The sequence below is a fragment of the Brachionichthys hirsutus genome, unplaced genomic scaffold (genome assembly GCF_040956055.1).
Source record: "Brachionichthys hirsutus isolate HB-005 unplaced genomic scaffold, CSIRO-AGI_Bhir_v1 contig_919, whole genome shotgun sequence".
Lineage (NCBI taxonomy): Eukaryota > Metazoa > Chordata > Actinopteri > Lophiiformes > Brachionichthyidae > Brachionichthys > Brachionichthys hirsutus.
This window is the reverse complement of record NW_027180427.1, coordinates 55,908-72,722: the sequence shown is the minus strand read 5'-3', so window position 1 is coordinate 72,722 and position 16,815 is coordinate 55,908. Positions and strand designations below refer to the sequence as shown.

At 41.3% G+C, this 16,815-nt stretch overlaps 1 protein-coding gene across 1 annotated transcript; it reads left to right on the top strand.

The window, feature by feature from the left end:
• Positions 1-1,175: 1,175 nt before the first annotated feature.
• On the top strand, positions 1,176-12,743 carry LOC137914840 (cholecystokinin receptor-like). Its single transcript, XM_068758335.1, has 5 exons — positions 1,176-1,326; positions 6,443-6,694; positions 9,311-9,572; positions 10,441-10,568; positions 12,202-12,743. The coding sequence occupies exons 1-5, from the start codon at positions 1,176-1,178 to the stop codon at positions 12,741-12,743; spliced, it is 1,335 nt and encodes a 444-aa protein (XP_068614436.1).
• Positions 12,744-16,815: the final 4,072 nt, after the last annotated feature.

The following is a 16,815-nucleotide window of genomic DNA, read 5'->3' as shown; positions in this document are numbered from 1 at the left end:
GTACAGGTGGTACAGAAGAGGCAGTCGCTCGCTGCTTTCAGGAAAAACAAGCATGCACCCGGTCCATTCTCAAGGCACACATCACATGCATTGCTCGGGTTCAGATCGACAAAAACGTATTATCCCAAGATTTTAAACATTCTAGAAACAGATGACGGCTCTACAAAACCGGCCATTAATCCGTTTACATTCTCATAATATTTACAGATTGATTGTCGTGTTCTTCACTCACCACACAGAGTGAGATTTATCATTGCCACATCTCATCAAACGAGTTCAGTGAGGAAAGGACAGGTTTCCTTTTGTGCATGTCAGGTTATTTCTATTTTCCACACATAAACTTAGTAAAAAAAATACAAATACTTCAACAAACTATGATAAACATGACCATGATTATGTTAAATAAATGAGATTTAACAAGTTTCCACTGCACTGTGCGACCGGAGGTGCACTCACACACCACAAGAGGGCAGCAGCGCACATGGAAAATAATTATTACGAGCTCGGGAAACGTTCAAGGCATGAGATCACTAACTTCACATTTACGTGCAAGTTCGAGTCGACAATTATCCAGACCTGCATGTTGAACACGAAACGTTCACACTCCATCACCCTCCAGACATGCGCCTTGATCCACCGTTCTGGATTGTTCAGCGTAAATCTCGTTGGGAAAAGTGTTCTATGAATGGAATTCGGCATGAAAGGCTTATTATATACAGTAAAAAAAAAAATAATAATAATCCTGTTTCTATTTAGGGGGGGGCTATGATAATTTATATCTGAGCGAGGAAAATAGCAAAAAAGATTATCAATAAACAGTTCAAGAATTTAAAAGCCCGATATAGTCCACAGCAAAGTCGCCGCACACACACACACACACACACACACACACACACACACACACACACACACACCACCCTATATAGCGTTAGTCGACCACTTTCCTTTGCGCGCACTCGCCCTCCTCATGCGCACCGGTCCTGAGCCGACCATTGACTGACGCGCTCACAGAGCAGGAGACAAAAACAGGTCAAAGGCAGCAGCAGCGGTTTAGGGGAGATCAAGGTGAAGCTCAGTGGATGCGGAGTCCTGTCATTTCACCATGTTTGAGGCGCACGCGGAAATATACAGGTCAAAATCGAACTTTTTGTAGCCGCGCGCAACAGAGCAAAAACATGGACCTGTGTGCGCGCAATGAGACACCGACGTACCCAGAGTGCGTCGGACAGACTGACGCGCTGCTGAACGGATCTGGGAACTTGGAGACAAACGACACCGACGGCAACGTCTCCACATTCCTCACACCGCATCGCGTGGCGCAGAAAGGTGAGCGGACACGCAAGTTCTACCACGCGAAGGTTCATCAAATGCTGCCACGGCCGTGTCATCCAAGAGTTCACGCAGTGGCAAGTGATTAGAGTTTGATTGACATGGTGGAGCTGAAGATCTCTGGAGATTAAGGAGGCTAAAACTCAATTTGTGCAAATGTGTCCATTAAAGAAAGAGGCTTGTTGGACATTTTAGTCATGAATGAAAATCACAGGTCTAAAGTGAACAGCTGTGCGCTGTATAAACAGCTCCTCTATACACTTGGCAGGCTTACAAGAAAAAGCTAAATTAAATTGAAGCTATGTTGTTTTGTTAGTATTTACCTTTATGTTAAGCGGAAATCTACAGAAATACAAACAAATAAAATACAATAAAAAAAATAAGGATCAGAGAGAAAATGTGTCACAGCAAGGACTCAAATCCTGCCTACACGGAGGATTTAAAAAGTCCAATGGCGTCATATCTGGTCTGTGCTGCACGGACCGGCTGCTGCTTCCTGCTTCTATTTCATAGCCTTTTCTGTTTTCTAGCATTTCCTAGTCCTTGATTCAAAGTGAGGGTATAAAGATGTTGATTGCAAAGCCTGCAGGAAAGTTTCTGATTTAGGTTTCTATCGATAAAACAAAATTGATTTGAGCTTGTAAAGAAGAAAGAACATTTAATCACTCTCTTTACTTGGTTTTTATCCATCTCCATCCTTCACCGTCTGTTAGGGTCCCCATGTTGATGAGGTGTGTGTGTGTGCGTGTGTGTGTGTGTGTCTTTGCATCGGCTACTTGAAGGGGAAATACACTCCATTTATCACAAATGAACGATATTCACAGTATTTCCCTGTTCACTCAGTCATTCTCACATCTTCTCCACCTGCCAGTGTGAGCAGTGATGGGATTATTATATTTTCACTAGTATTTTATTAGTCAATAATTGCACTATTCTACAGCTCAACCCCCCCCCTCCCCCCACACACAATTCAAAATTTTACACACGAAGCATATCAAATTCTTCAAAACATTACGGTTTTCTTTAATATTTAAAATCATATACAAAGTTTTAGATTAAACAACTTTGTTAAGCTGTTATACACATTTTTTATATATATTATTAGCTGTTTTTGTAGGTCACTGAAAACCAAATCATTTTGAGGTTTGACTTCTCGCTCACCGAAAGCTGCAGGCTGTTGTTATTCATACTCTACATGCATCTCTCTCTTTTATTAACCAAACAATGAATACTAATCAAGTAAAGAGCCACAGATGAATCTTTAATGACATAGAGTATACGAAACAGCTGGAATTGACCTTCTTAAACATTCATTATATGACTAATATGTGAATAATTTACTCCCAGGGACATTTTTCTGCACTTTACCTTTTCCTCGTGATCGTCCATAAATGGACTTTTCTTTGTAGTGCAGTATTATTACATTGTGATATCCCTCACTGGTACTTTTGAGTACTCACCCATTATAGAGCTGCTGAGCTAAATCAGAAGTCTGCAAATCACAAACTTATTGCCCAAATAGGTCTATTTGATGAGTTCAGGAAGAGTCGGTTGCGTCTCGTGTCTGATGAGAATGACAGAATTATACATAAAGCGTGATTTATGTATACGTAATTGCACCTTCAGACCACCACTCAGATGGTCACTTCTCTTCAGTTGGATTTCTTTTTTAACCCATTTATCATTCCTGCCGTGTTTCGCTACTGTGGTCAAACAGCCATGCTGTCTGCAGGTTTTCATCCTCACCAATGGCGCTTTGCTGGATCTGGATCGGAATATTTTGTAATCTGTCAAAAATAAATGAGCTGGAAGCCCCAACATCCTCCAAACGTGACCACAAGATTTGTTAGTAATTACTATTTATACTGTTTTCCATGGGCCCTCCACACTTTTGATAATTGAGAGAGACATTTATTTGACCAGCATGTGGTGTCATCATGTGTTTTTATTGGAATCTAAAACACAACCTGTTACTTAAAGTGTGATGTATGAGTTACCATGACGATGCACCCTGGCAAGAAGTTCCTTTGCTCATTACAAACGCTGCTTCGTAGCATAGGCAACTGGTTTAAAGTTGTTAACAGTGCTGCTTCTGATGCTATATTAGTGAGATGGCTGCAGAGCAAACAGCCTTTTCTGAAGTGTTGTGTAGTTGATCAAGAAGACAGCAGTGGGGGGAGTCCTTTTGTGAGCAGACAAATATAATGGCAGGCTGATGACCGGACTGGATCAGCAGTCATCCATCGTACACTCTGGAAGATACAATTGCATCGTAAAAGTGACCCATCAGGGGAACCGGTCTAAATGCTCACGGCGTCACTGTTTTAAAGCCGCTCGATTGCCAAGCTTTTTTCGAAGATGGACATCTGTCTCCGTCACTAAAGTCTAATGTCCTGTTGACCCATCCTGCCCTCCTCCCCACAGACATGATATCGCTCTTTAAAAACACCCCATGACTTCCTCCTTTGCTCCCAAAAAGGTAGATTTAGCATCAAGACATTTCTGCATCAAACTGAAAACAGAAAAGCATTAATGCCTCCTGATTCTTTACATTTTTAGCAAAGTTTATTTGTTACTGCGAGTGTTTTCCCAACATCTGAACTAAATCGTTGGGTTAGAGGAGCTTTTTTTTAACAGGATTTGATCAGACTTTTGCGCTAATATTACATTTTGTTAAAGGAATAATTGTATTAGAAACTGATGATGTAAAGTCTGAGATACGTTTACTCCTGGTCTGTTAAAGGTCAAAGTGAATCAGACTGATTTTTGAATCCATAAATGGAGTTTCAATGTTAAAATGTAATTTTTTTTCCTGACCTCATTCTGGATCAGATCCAGAAGACATTTTTCTTGATGGTGTATATCGGACCCCTTTATGACTTTATGAGGTTGGAAGCCTTGTCTTTGGACTGCCTAACAGTGACTGTTTGGTTTTCATTTTACTCTCGCCCATTGACTGCTGAGATGGGCTCCAGCATGGCCCGCCACCCGGTATGGACAAAGCGGTTGGAAAATTAATGAATGACTGGTTTTTGACTGTTCTCTACTTCCTTCTTCGCTCAGTGCGCCACCGCTGCCATTTCTGGGTATAACCTCATCCTTCACACCTTCCCGTCTCACTTCTCCTTGAACGCCTGCAGTCTGTGCTAAGCAACCTGCATGTAGTTTAACCACCATTACCGCGGCTTCTGTGGCTACTGTGGTGTTGTTAACAGAAAGTGGTTTCATTCTGTGACTATCAGTAATTCTGGGTTGCAGCTGGTTTACGGATTTAGCCTGAGGTGACTTTTACCATATTGGATTAGCACTGCAGCTGCAACATTTACCAATAGCCTGGTCTGACAAACTGATCATAAAATTAGCATTTCAATCAATGTGGTAATTTTCAATTGAGTGCGAATTTGCACAATTTAACTAAACTTTGTAAAATACAGAACACACACATCAAGGTCTCAACACAACATATGTTGAACAATACAGAGAAGCAGATAGAGACACATCACACAGATAGTACGTGGAGGTTATGGACAAAAAGAAAGAAACATTCAGTGTCAAAAAGAAGCCACCAACCTCTGCCAAGGCTGATCCTTCCCTCCAGAGGACCCCTTCTCTAGCGTCTGTATTTAGATCCTTTGCCCATGAAAACACACACCAAGAACTTGGGTCCATCCATAATCTTAGTGTATGGGAAAAAACGGCAGTGAAAGAGTCAACCTTTCCCGTTCTGCCTGGCGAGTTGTTTTTCCGAAAATCACACGTCCCATCCACCTCCGCGCTGTTAAAGGTTTCGTGCAAATGTGTGTCTAATTTCTTTAATTTAGATGGCTGCCCTCAGGGTTAGAAAAACAACAACTAAACACGGATCCACCTCTTTATGCAAATCTACTTCTGCAGGGTTTAAAACAATGATCATGCCAACAGACAGACGGACAGACAGGCGGAAACATGACCTTCTTGCTGGAGGTAATAAAACAAACTAATCATGTAGCCTCCTTGAAAGAAGCAGTTTGACCGTCGACCTACGCTGAAAACCAAAGTCAAGTGCCCGGCCAACGACTCAGCTCCTCACAGCACTTCTAGTACACAAAGAGCAGTCTGTGTAGTATTACTATACGTATCACCCAGCTGGGTCGGGCCAGATACTCGTTGAATACAGTATTTGCATCAGCATGAACGGACCCAGCCAGGCTACAGAACTTAAGCAACAGCAAGACCTGCAAGGTGGAACATTGTTGAGAGAAGGTGAGTGATAATGCTCTCAACACACACACACTACCAGCAGCAGCTGTTGGAAGTGTGTGTGAATTCCTGCACAGCCAGAGTGCACAGAGGAAGAGTCATTGACTTTGATTAGGCAACATATTTCACGAGACGAGGGAGAGAAAGTAATAAAGGAGTGTTGGCTCTTATTCTCCCAATCGTCAGTCTGGATGTTTTCATCATGCTCGTGTGATGCTTGCACAAAATGCAACACTTTTACTTGCTCTAATGAAGGAATCCTGATGCACTGTCAGCAGAAAGCCACTCTATTAGATTGTTCTATATTTGCATAGAGGTGAGTGAGAGAGACGGCGAAGGAAAGGACATATAATGGGACAATCCAACGGAGGAAGACTGACTTACTGACTGAGGCTAAATTCATTGCTCATCCTGCGAGTTGTCGGAGTGGAGGGGAATTAATACTCTATATAGTGTTAGACTATTAACATTCAGGATGCTGAGAGTCAGTGAGTTGAGAGTGATGATCAGCCAGAAAATATGAATCAGCAATGGTGGGATTAACCTCTGTTTCAGAGTAAATAAAAGCTTTCAGGTTGCCCATGTTCAAAACACAACCTTTCCTGCTGACATGATGTAAAATGTCCCCAGATACCAGTCGTTCAGGTCTGCAGTAGCTTTGCCACATTTTTCATAAATTGGAAGGAGGAAATGGACATAGAAAAAAAAATGCAAACTTGAAATACAATCATTATGTTTTTTTTCAGATTCTCAGCCAGTTTGAATAAACCCTTCCGCTCCGTTTACCACAAGGAGTATAACATTATTGTCTGAATGCTGCCAGGATTCATGAAGACAGAGTCATTGTATTGATATTGCTCCTTTTCTGTGCTAGATGGGGACCACACTCTGCGGATCCTGCTCTACTCGCTCATCTTCTTCCTGAGTGTAATTGGCAACCTGCTCATCATTGTGGTGCTGACGGCCAATAAACGAATGCGCACCGTCACCAACACCTTCCTGCTGTCGCTGGCTGTCAGTGACCTCATGATGGCGCTCTTCTGCATGCCCTTCACCCTCATCCCCAACATCCTCAAGGACTTCATCTTTGGAGCTGCCATGTGCAAGATAGTGTCCTACCTTATGGGTGAGAGAATGAGAGAACGGGGGGGGGGGGGGGGGGGGGTTGAAGGTCACATATTATACACTTTTTACACAAGTTATTGCAGTTCCCAAATACTTACATGAAATATCTGTGACAGTCTTTGGTCAAAATAGCAAACAGATGCTGCAGGACAGCGTCCGTCATTTCTGTCTCAAACAGCTGTCAGAAACGCCTCTGAAAATGAAACCGAAAAAACCGAAATTCATAGAGGACACGCGAGTAGCTGCACGCTACCATGGCAATATACTTTTAGCACATACTAAAAACATTTTTTGCCGTAACATTACCACCAAAAAAGCAAACTACGGAGGATTGACTGGATGGTTTGATTCAGTAGTTTTTGGGTTGGTAATGACCCGAAACCACCAAAATAATCGTGTAGAAACATGGGAAAAGTGATTTTCTTCATAATATGTCCCCTTTAAGTTAGGAGAATATAAAAATACACTTAATACTCCATGCAAATAGAGATGCGAGTGAATACAATTTGTGAAACGGAGAACAACAACAAAATGATTGCGGTAATGTGAAATTTAGAGACAAACATGAGCGAGGACAGGAACACTGTGCGTACCCCGAGGGCATGAACCTCCGGGAACTGAATAGAAAAGGTGGATTAAATTAAGCACACGGCACTGAATAAAGCAGAGCCATCATCATGATGCACTGAGTGAAGGGCCTGCTGGCTGATTGGTATTTGCTTCAATGAGATCTGCTCTAAAGCTGCTCCCATCGGTACCAAAAAGACAGCGCATCCCTGAGTCACACACACACACACACACACACACACACACACACACACACACACACACACACTCATCGAATCATCTGGAATGGATTGTGGAGGAGGTTTAATCAATTTTTACCTCGACCAAGAAGGTTATGTTTTTGATGGCATTTATTTATAAATTTATAAATTCGGATACAATTTTGATCCCATTAAATATTGAGAGTAATCCTGATACCCGTCTGGATACAAAAAAAATCTGGATTTTCCCATTTACTTACAATGGAGGCATTTAACAAAAATTTGCGGAAATGATTAACCCTGTAACAATGTCATAATTAGACACTTGGTATGTTGACACTGGAAGGTTCTAACAGATAAATAAACCTCCAGAAGAAGACATACCTTAAACACAATTTGAATAGCCCCATTAAAATGGACCCACTGACGGACAGAATCCACTCTGACATTGAGAAGGACGATCTGTTTCGCTTCCTCGGCGTGCAAACGCAGAATACAATGCAGGCTAAGAAACGTCTCAGACGTGAGCTGGATGACGACTCTGAGCCTCTCCCAGAGCAAACGTGTGGGGAGGTTCAACATCCAGCTCGAGGAGAAGCTGCTGATGGTATTCCATGAGAAGCTTCACCTCCCCTGTGAGGTGCAGCAGTCGGTCGACCCCAACGCCCTTCAGAGAAGGAGTGAAGGAGACGCATGCAGAGATGAAGCTGCTGGAGTGGGAGCAGGAGCACGAAAGGGCGGCACTCCTCAGATGAGAGACGGGCAGTGGAAGGCGCTGATGGAGAGAATGCAGGATGACCATGAAGCCCAACTTCCGGTGGGGCGTACAGAGAATCGCCAGCTACAACATGTAGTGCCGTCAACTGAGCCTCCAACTCCAACAGGAGAACGCCTCCCTGCTACAGGAGGTCCAGATTGCAGTACGTCAAGACCATTGTGGAACAAATTCTGGAAACCAACACCACTAAGATGGCTCTGAAGGAGCTGGAGCGTCGCTGGGATGAGCAGGAGGAGTAGTCATATCCTCCTGAAGAGACAAACGTTCAGTTGGGGAAGGAGGAGGAGCTACAGGAGAAAGACGTGGCCTCCACATCCCAGAAAAATGGCAAAGAGAGAACCTCAGGTTCTAATGAGGCTCGCCTTCTGGAGGAGGAGCTTGATTCGGAGAAAGACAAAGAGGAGCTGGAAGAGGAAGACAATACCAGCAGGACCCTGTATTCTAAAAATCAATAAATAGTTTAAAAGGTAACTGTGGTCAGGATTTGTTGTTGACCTTCCGTTGCGTGGTGTGAAGAAGAGGAGATTTTTGTTCCCATTGACTTCCATTGGAATCACATACTGTTCTTCATACTGTAATCCTGACGCATAAAAATGCTTTCCCCATGAACACCTAATAAATCTAAGACTCTACCCCCCCCCCCCCGCCCCAGCAAAAAAAAACTACAACAAAACACACACACACACGCACACATGAAAACAGAGGTAAAGAGAAAAGAGTAATTTCCCGTCGTGCCCTGTCAGGAGGGAGATGCCAGATCACATCAGTGGCCTGGACCAAAATGATTTCTCCTACCAACACCCAGATATCATCAAAGCGCCCCCCCCCCCTGCATTATATTCTTTCATTCACAAGCACATCTCCACAGAGCACCACATATTGGTCTCGGTTATTACTGTGGATATTAAGCGCACATCAGCCATCGTGTTTTTACCTTTTATTATCCTAACTCTATTCTGATGGCAGCGCTGTAATAACTTTCCATTCATAAAGACACAATAACATCTGAGAACACAAAGAAGCGCCACATGTTTACTGACTTTTAAAACAATCTGTTGTTGTTTTGCTACAGGTATATCAGTGAGCATCTCCACATTTAGCCTGGTTGCCATAGCAATTGAGCGTTACAGCGCAATCTGTAATCCTCTGAAGTCTCGGGTGTGGCAGACCCGGTCTCATGCCTATCGAGTGATTGCTGCTACATGGGTGCTGGCCTTCCTCATCATGATTCCATATCCAATCATCAGTCACTTGGACTCTTTTAAGCGCGCTGACAACACCACTGCTCACCAGTGTCGCCACATGTGGCCCCTCGCAACGGCAGAGCAAACGTGGTGAGTGTTTCATTTTGAAATCTTCAGGCAACTCTTTTGCACTGCTTTGTGAAAATGTAGCGGCGCCTAAGGGCAACCAGAAGAATTAAATAATTGTCAGTCATTTGCTTGAAAGAGGTTATTGTCTTGCACCGAACAACAGCGGCCATAAAGTCACTTAAGTTTCACGGCTTCTGTCTAAAGTTTCACGCGTAAGCCAATACTTAGCTAACAGAACTGAATAAAACTGTATTAAGTTATATTTCACGTTAGTTGGGAGTGTAATATGCAGATAAACAAACTCACGCAAAGGTCATCCACGCAATCATTATTTATAACCTACAAGTGGGTTTCATCCCTTATTTTGGATGGGTATAATCAATTATCACTCGTGGAGCAAATAAACGCCTGACACACACACAACTCCTTCAACTGTCATTTCCCACTAAGCAATAAGCTCTAAAAAAAGAATCAGTGGTTCACATTGGAGAGCAAGATAACTACACAAAAACACAAACATGCGCTTTCATCTTCACACACATTATCTCGGCAGACTTTATTATTATTTTATATTTGTTCTATTAAAAATAGCAATCAGCTATTCTTAGGACTTTCCACTCTATGATAATCCAGCTTAAGGAGAACGTATTGCCTTAAAAGGTTTTTAAACAAAATATTAAGTTAAGGGCATCATCATTATGATTCTGTTGACGCACAATTCTAAAGCAATGTGGGTTAAATGTCTTTAATTTTGTCAGTTTCACGTTATTTGATTAATCCTTGTGGGGTTTTCTTTCATTAACAGAGGGGTGTAAACAACGTTGTCCCCGTATGGATATAATATCTTCATGGAAGCTGGATCTCAACCTCTCCATTCTGTCTTTTTCAGGTATATTCTGCTTCTTCTTGTGCTGTTTGCGATCCCAGGGTTGGTGATGATTGTGGCTTATGGACTAATTTCCAGGGAACTTTATAGAGGCATCCACTTTGAGATAGGCCACAGAAAGGACTGTCCTGGTGAGACAACGCACACCACACGTTGGAGAGATGAATAATAGAGACAGATAATGCTTTGATTAATGATTCATGGCCACGAGCAAAAGCAACAAGTTTATTTATGTGTTTGAGTACCGGTATTTCCAATAGATATTCCAACATTTGACTTTTTGAGCTGCATCAAACTTATAACTTATAATACGTAATATTTCCACATTCAAGTGCATTTAAACAGCATTTGTATATATTTTTTGGCTATTATTATAATTTGCTGGTAACAGTGCATTTAATTAGGCTGTCTGTCTCTGTTTTCGTTAGTAATGTTGGTTGTTAAAAAAAAAGAGAATGAATTTCGTGAAAATAAAAGCTCGTCTAACCACTAATCAGAAAGACTTTATCTATGCATCACAAAATAAGTGCATCACTGACGAGAGGTTGTGCACCTAAAACAGTCAGTAATGAGATCTTGTTATTCAACACAAAATTGAAATAGATAGAACATCAACAAAGGAAAGGCCATGAAACAGAAATGCGTTTTCACTCTTCTGATTCTTTTCTCAAAGTCATTTTCGAAGAAACATTTTAAATATGATCTGATTTTACTTTTTAATTTTCATAATTCGGGAATATTGTAAATTCATCAATCTATCTGTATCTGGAATTTTCTAATGTGACTTTTTGATTGACATTAGATAACTGGATGGTGTAAAGTTAACCACCAATGATGTGAAACGTCATGACATAATTTCATTAGCACGGCAATAATTGTAATGTGTGCAGGTTAAGTGAAGCATAATCTCTTGTGGGCATATGACAGTGAATCTGAATGAGAGCATGATGCTGTGTGATTCCTGGTCCTCCATTAGAGGAGGGAATTGGCAGGCAGCCGCGGGCCTGGACGTCGCATTCTGTTCAGAGAGAGATGTCCTTAAAAAAAAAGCTTGAAAAACAGAGTTTGATGCAAAAATAACTCGGCAAATTAAAAAAAAAAACATCAGGAAGCAAAGCATAAAAAAATTACCTCTTTGAAAATGTGCATGATTTAATAATCCAGCGGTGGTTTAGAAAAGCACATAAAATGTCTGCACGGCATCAGTTCCTGTTAGGATTGGCTTGGCTTAGTGCTCTAATTACTACAATCAATGTGAATTGTACTTTGTAGAATTAGATTTTATGACTAAATTGCAGTATCCCTGGATGGTTGCTGAGGTTCAGCAAGAACTCCTTGTCCTTCTTTTCATTAAGGTGAGCTGCAGGTCTTTAGGAGCTCTGATTCACTCTGCATAATTAGCACAGCGCCGCGGCACTTTGCCTCATTTGTTAATTCCTTTTTTTTTTATGGACCAGCTGCAGCCAATTTCACTGATAAAATATTTTTTTTTTATCCAGTTGCTGAAATATTAGTCAAAAATAAGGGGAATAAAAACTGTTGCAACAAGATGAAGCTCCACAGCTTTTAAATCGTGGCTGTTTTCCAGCCGCCAGATTTACTCATTTGAAAGCAAAAGCTTGTTAATGATAAGGATTTATTTCAAGTTTTTCTATTAAATTATGAAAATTATATACTGTATACACACACACACGTCAAATAATGCAGGATTTAAATCCATTACATTTATTATACGAGTCTCTTTCACTCTGCTCTCCCAATCAGATGTGAAGAATGGACTTACCTCAGCAGTGTCCACCGGCAGCGATGATGGAGATGGATGTTACGTTAATGTTGCCCAGCGGCCGCGATCAATGGAGATGTCCACCATGACTTCATCCACCAGGAAGGCCAAGGTAGAAGGACCACGCAGTAACACATCCGAAGCGAAGCTGGAGGCCAAGAAGCGCGTTATCCGCATGCTGGTGGTCATTGTTGTCCTGTTCTTTCTGTGCTGGATGCCACTTTACTGTGCCAACACCTGGCGGGCTTTTGATGACGTCTCTGCCAAACAGGCCCTCTCTGGGACGCCTATGGCTTACATCCATTTGCTGAGCTATATATCTGCCTGCGTCAACCCAATTATTTACTGCTTCATGAACACACGTTTTCGCAAAGCTCTGCTTGCCACGTTCTCATGCTGCGCCGCGCTTTGCCGTCGCTGCCGTCATCGCGGGCTTCAGGATAACGATGAGGATGTCATGGCAACGGGAGCATCCTTGTCCAAGTTCAGCTATACCACCGTCAGCACCATGGGAACCTGCTGAGGCAGACTGATGGAATCACGATGCAGAAGAAACAGATATCCTGCAGGTAGCACAGCAGCCCACACGCATGTTCATAGTGGCGGTGACGTTGACAGGACGTAGTGTCAGCGTACCACGGTAGAAACTCCATCAACAGCTGTGAGGAAATGTGTATAAGGAATAGCGAAAAGGTGATGTTTTTAAGAATTGGTCACCTGTCAAATTAATCACCAGAGTTGTTGAGCTGCCCCCCCCCCAAGGAAAAGTACACTGCCCTCCATGTCATTTTAGTCAGTTAACTTAATTTCAGCAACATTGTATGAGCTCTTGCTAAATAGCCATTAGCAGCTGTCCATGGCAAACTTCTCCTGCAGGAGACAATAAAGTCAGCTGAACCGAAATACTATTATAGAAGGAATGTTTCCGGTTTAGTATAATCCCTTTATTTACCTTGCAGTTGTGGAAAACAATGCCAATGAAAATTGTTTTTTTTTATTATCCTGTTTTCCTTGCTCATTAGCTGCAACATTTTTGACATAATATCAACACTTTCATTATTTAACATTATGTAGGTATTTTTTTTTTATGTTTCAAAAAATAAGATTTAAGGCTTTCAGGAAGCAACAATTCAGAATGTAAATACATTCATGGTTTTATATATAAGAAACATGTACAGTTATTTCTTTCACAGTGGATGAAGACATGTTATTTGCTCAGGCCAGGACATATGTGCTGTCTTTGTGTGAGTAGTGCAATAGGAGTATCCGGTGTCTGTATGATATATAAGGGATTAGTTGCATTATCCCTTGTGTAGCTAATTAATGTTCCTTTTCTTTTAAAAATGTTTATTGTCACTTGTTTTTATTTATTTAGGTTGATGGTGATGCAGTTGCCTTCTGGACTAAGTGCCTGTGTCTAAATACTGTTTTATGTACCGGTATGTCAGTTCGACATGGCTCAGTGTTTTTAAGTTTGAAGATGTAAGTTTTTCTGTGTATGCTGCTATAGCTTAAGTTGTGTTCTTACAGAGAAACACGAATGTGACACTTTGAATTGTAGTTTGCAGCTGTAGAAAATATTGTGGAGAAGAAATACACAATATTCTTATTACAGATATCATAAAAACTACAAGACACAATATATAAATCATTGTACGTGGGTCTTACAGGAAAACCATTTAACCAATTTTTTTATGTGATTTTATACAATAGGAGGATATGGTATGGTTATTACCGGTTTATTTGACTGATATAAATGTAATATAATGGTGATAAAATGTAATACAATGTTATCCATAGGTACTAGTTGAGATTTTTCACAGTAGTCAAAGGGCAGGTTATTACTACTGTATCGTTTGTTGAGCCCAATTTAAATTACGCTTACCACTCTAAAACCACCGGCCTTATTTGTAAAAGCTCAGTTATGACCCTGGACCACATCCAAGACCACCTGAACTGCTTCTAAGTAAAGATCAGGATAAGAGCAAGTTTAGTTTTCTTCAAGAAAACAGCATTCAACTGATCATTTAAGCAAAACACATTCCTTATATTGCATTACTTACTTGTGCTAAACCTTTGTGTCGAATAAAGTCACCTTGACTTGTTGTAAAAGCTTGAAGACGTCCGTAGTATTCAAGGTCTTTAACTCACAAGGAGAGTCGTTGACACGAAGCCACTCACCCACTACTCGTTAATATAGTAGTACACAGCGTGGGATACCTGCGCTACACGTGTCGGCAAGGCCACGCGGAGTTAATGCTGATCAAATGCTGCTGTTTGACACGTCCCCATACATACTGACCATGACAATATTCTTACATAAATGTATACTTAATGACGTAAATATAATTCTACGTTTTAAATGGCTTCTACCACGAACTAATCAAATTGCTGAACAATCACGACCAGGATCCATTCTCACGTAAATGCGGCCAATCGATGAAGACAATGAGTCGACCGTTACACAGTGACCCCTGAGTCTTATTATGCCCCTAGTGCTGGTTAAACTACCCCCCCCCCCCCCCCACACACACAATGAGAACTCAAAGCTTTTACTGGGACTGCCGATTGATTTCACCTTCCACCACCTCGGTCTTGCTCTGTTCTAAGCCTATTATTGCCATGCGCGATCATGACATTGCTCACATTTGCTGTGTCGCATGCCAATATCTGCTTCTTGGACACATTTTGAAGTAGTTTCAGGTGCAGCTTGGACAGACGTTGTTCCTCCGAATAGAAGAGCAGTCATTTCTTACAATAAATACCGTTATAATCGTGTCACTTACAAATGGTGCAGCTGTGCTTGGGGGGGGGGGGGGGCAAACTTCCAGCTCAAGTTTGAACAGGGTCAAAATTGCTTGATGTGAATAGAGCTGGTATTTAAGGTGCCAAATTGCCTGACAGGAATGCAAGGGTGCATTAATGGAAAAGACACAGAGCAGTGGCAGGAGGACAAGAAAGAGTGAATAAATGGCAAATGAAATGGAATGACCAGCAATGCAGATGTAATTGAAATAGCTGGTAACTGATGGTCAAGCATTATACTTTTAAAGGGAATTGTAACAAAACCCACAAATTAATTGGCAAAATACATACATGCAACAAACAACAACTAATTGCCTATTCCGTAGTCTTCAAAAAGATCACGGTTTGTATTAAAATTGCATTTTGTTCAGATTAATTTCACCTTCCAAATTTTGCTTAAAATAATACATATTGCAAAAAAGAAAAAAGCCCCAACAAATAACTGTTTGCTTGAAACCGCTGTCAATCTCCCAATTTAAACTCTGCCCTTCTGTGGAGCCGTCTTACCTGCCGCAATCTCCTTATGATGCGGAACGTGTCCTCTTCTCCTCTGCCTCATTAGAACGACCCCAGCCAAAAGAGGTCATCGCCAGTTTAAACGTGCGTCATTTGGAGCACTCTCCGAAAAGACTCTTCATCTTCAAAAAAAAAAAAAATTCCTGATGGCAGATCATTTGCTGTTCAGCCTTTAATGACCCTCCACATATTGCCTCAATCTTTGCCTGCAGTAAATGTACTTATGCGATTATTTGAACACAATGAAATATTATTATTAATAATAATGATATTATTAGAATCTCATGATTTAATTTCTGGCACAAGAAAGGCTTCACTTTCCCTTGAGAGCCAGTAAAAAAAAAAAAAAAAGAAATCCACAGTTCAATCTTTTAATGGCTGTCATCTTTGCAGTTTGTCACGTGCAGCAGATTGGACAGCTCTCATGCATATTCACATCAAGTTGCAGCACGCGTTGTGTTTTAATATCATTATAAGGCTATCAATTGTTAGATAGATGCATTATTCATTTCAGTCTTCATGTGAAGTTAGTGCAGAAAGAATGTTGTGAAGCTTAATGCAAAAGATGAAAGATGATGCCGTCTGAGAAATATGTATAGCAAACATCTGGGAATTATTTTATTAGTGCTGATGTTTGGTATCTCTGGGACAGATTTGGGATTAGTGCAGCCATCTTTCTGTGAATAGCAGCATCGGCGCATGGAGACACGAGCCGTCTTAAACAGGATGAAAATATAAACTGCATCTGCACCCATATTTACCCACTGAAATCAGGTACAAACACCGTGAAACTATACTCTTATTCGTATATTTGCTTTGTGATGTCCTTTGAAAGCACTGATTCAACAGTGTGTCATGTCTCTAAGCATCTTACTGAGGCTTGAGATGTATGTGGGTGAGCAGGGATGAATTAATAGAGAAGCATGCAAGGGCACAATTAGATCTACTTCAACGGTCACAGTTGCCAGGCCACCATTGCCTTAAGTGTGTATCAAATGTACAGTATTTGTGTGTGTGTGTGTGTGTGTGTGCATCACTCGCTGTGTTTATACACAAGTCAGTCTTGTTCAAGGCTAAATAAGAGCAGGAGACGAAAGCAATGGCCTCGGTTGTTTCCCCAACCACGAAACACAAATATGGGCAATGGCAACACTTTTGGATCTGACATGTCGGAGATTGGCCTCATCAACAAAAAACGCCCGTGGGGATGATTGTCCTTTCTCAAAGAGCGACAAGTTTGAGAAAACAACCTGTGAAAAATGGCTGACAGGATT

Bases quoted from the DNA above. Each gene is read 5' to 3' on its own strand.
- LOC137914840 (XM_068758335.1), top strand. From the start codon at position 1,176: ATGGACCTGTGTGCGCGCAATGAGACACCGACGTACCCAGAGTGCGTC. The intron at 1,327-6,442 runs GTGAGCGGACAC...TTTCTGTGCTAG, and splicing joins GCATCGCGTGGCGCAGAAAG to ATGGGGACCACACTCTGCGG. The intron at 10,569-12,201 runs GTGAGACAACGC...TCTCCCAATCAG, and splicing joins CCACAGAAAGGACTGTCCTG to ATGTGAAGAATGGACTTACC.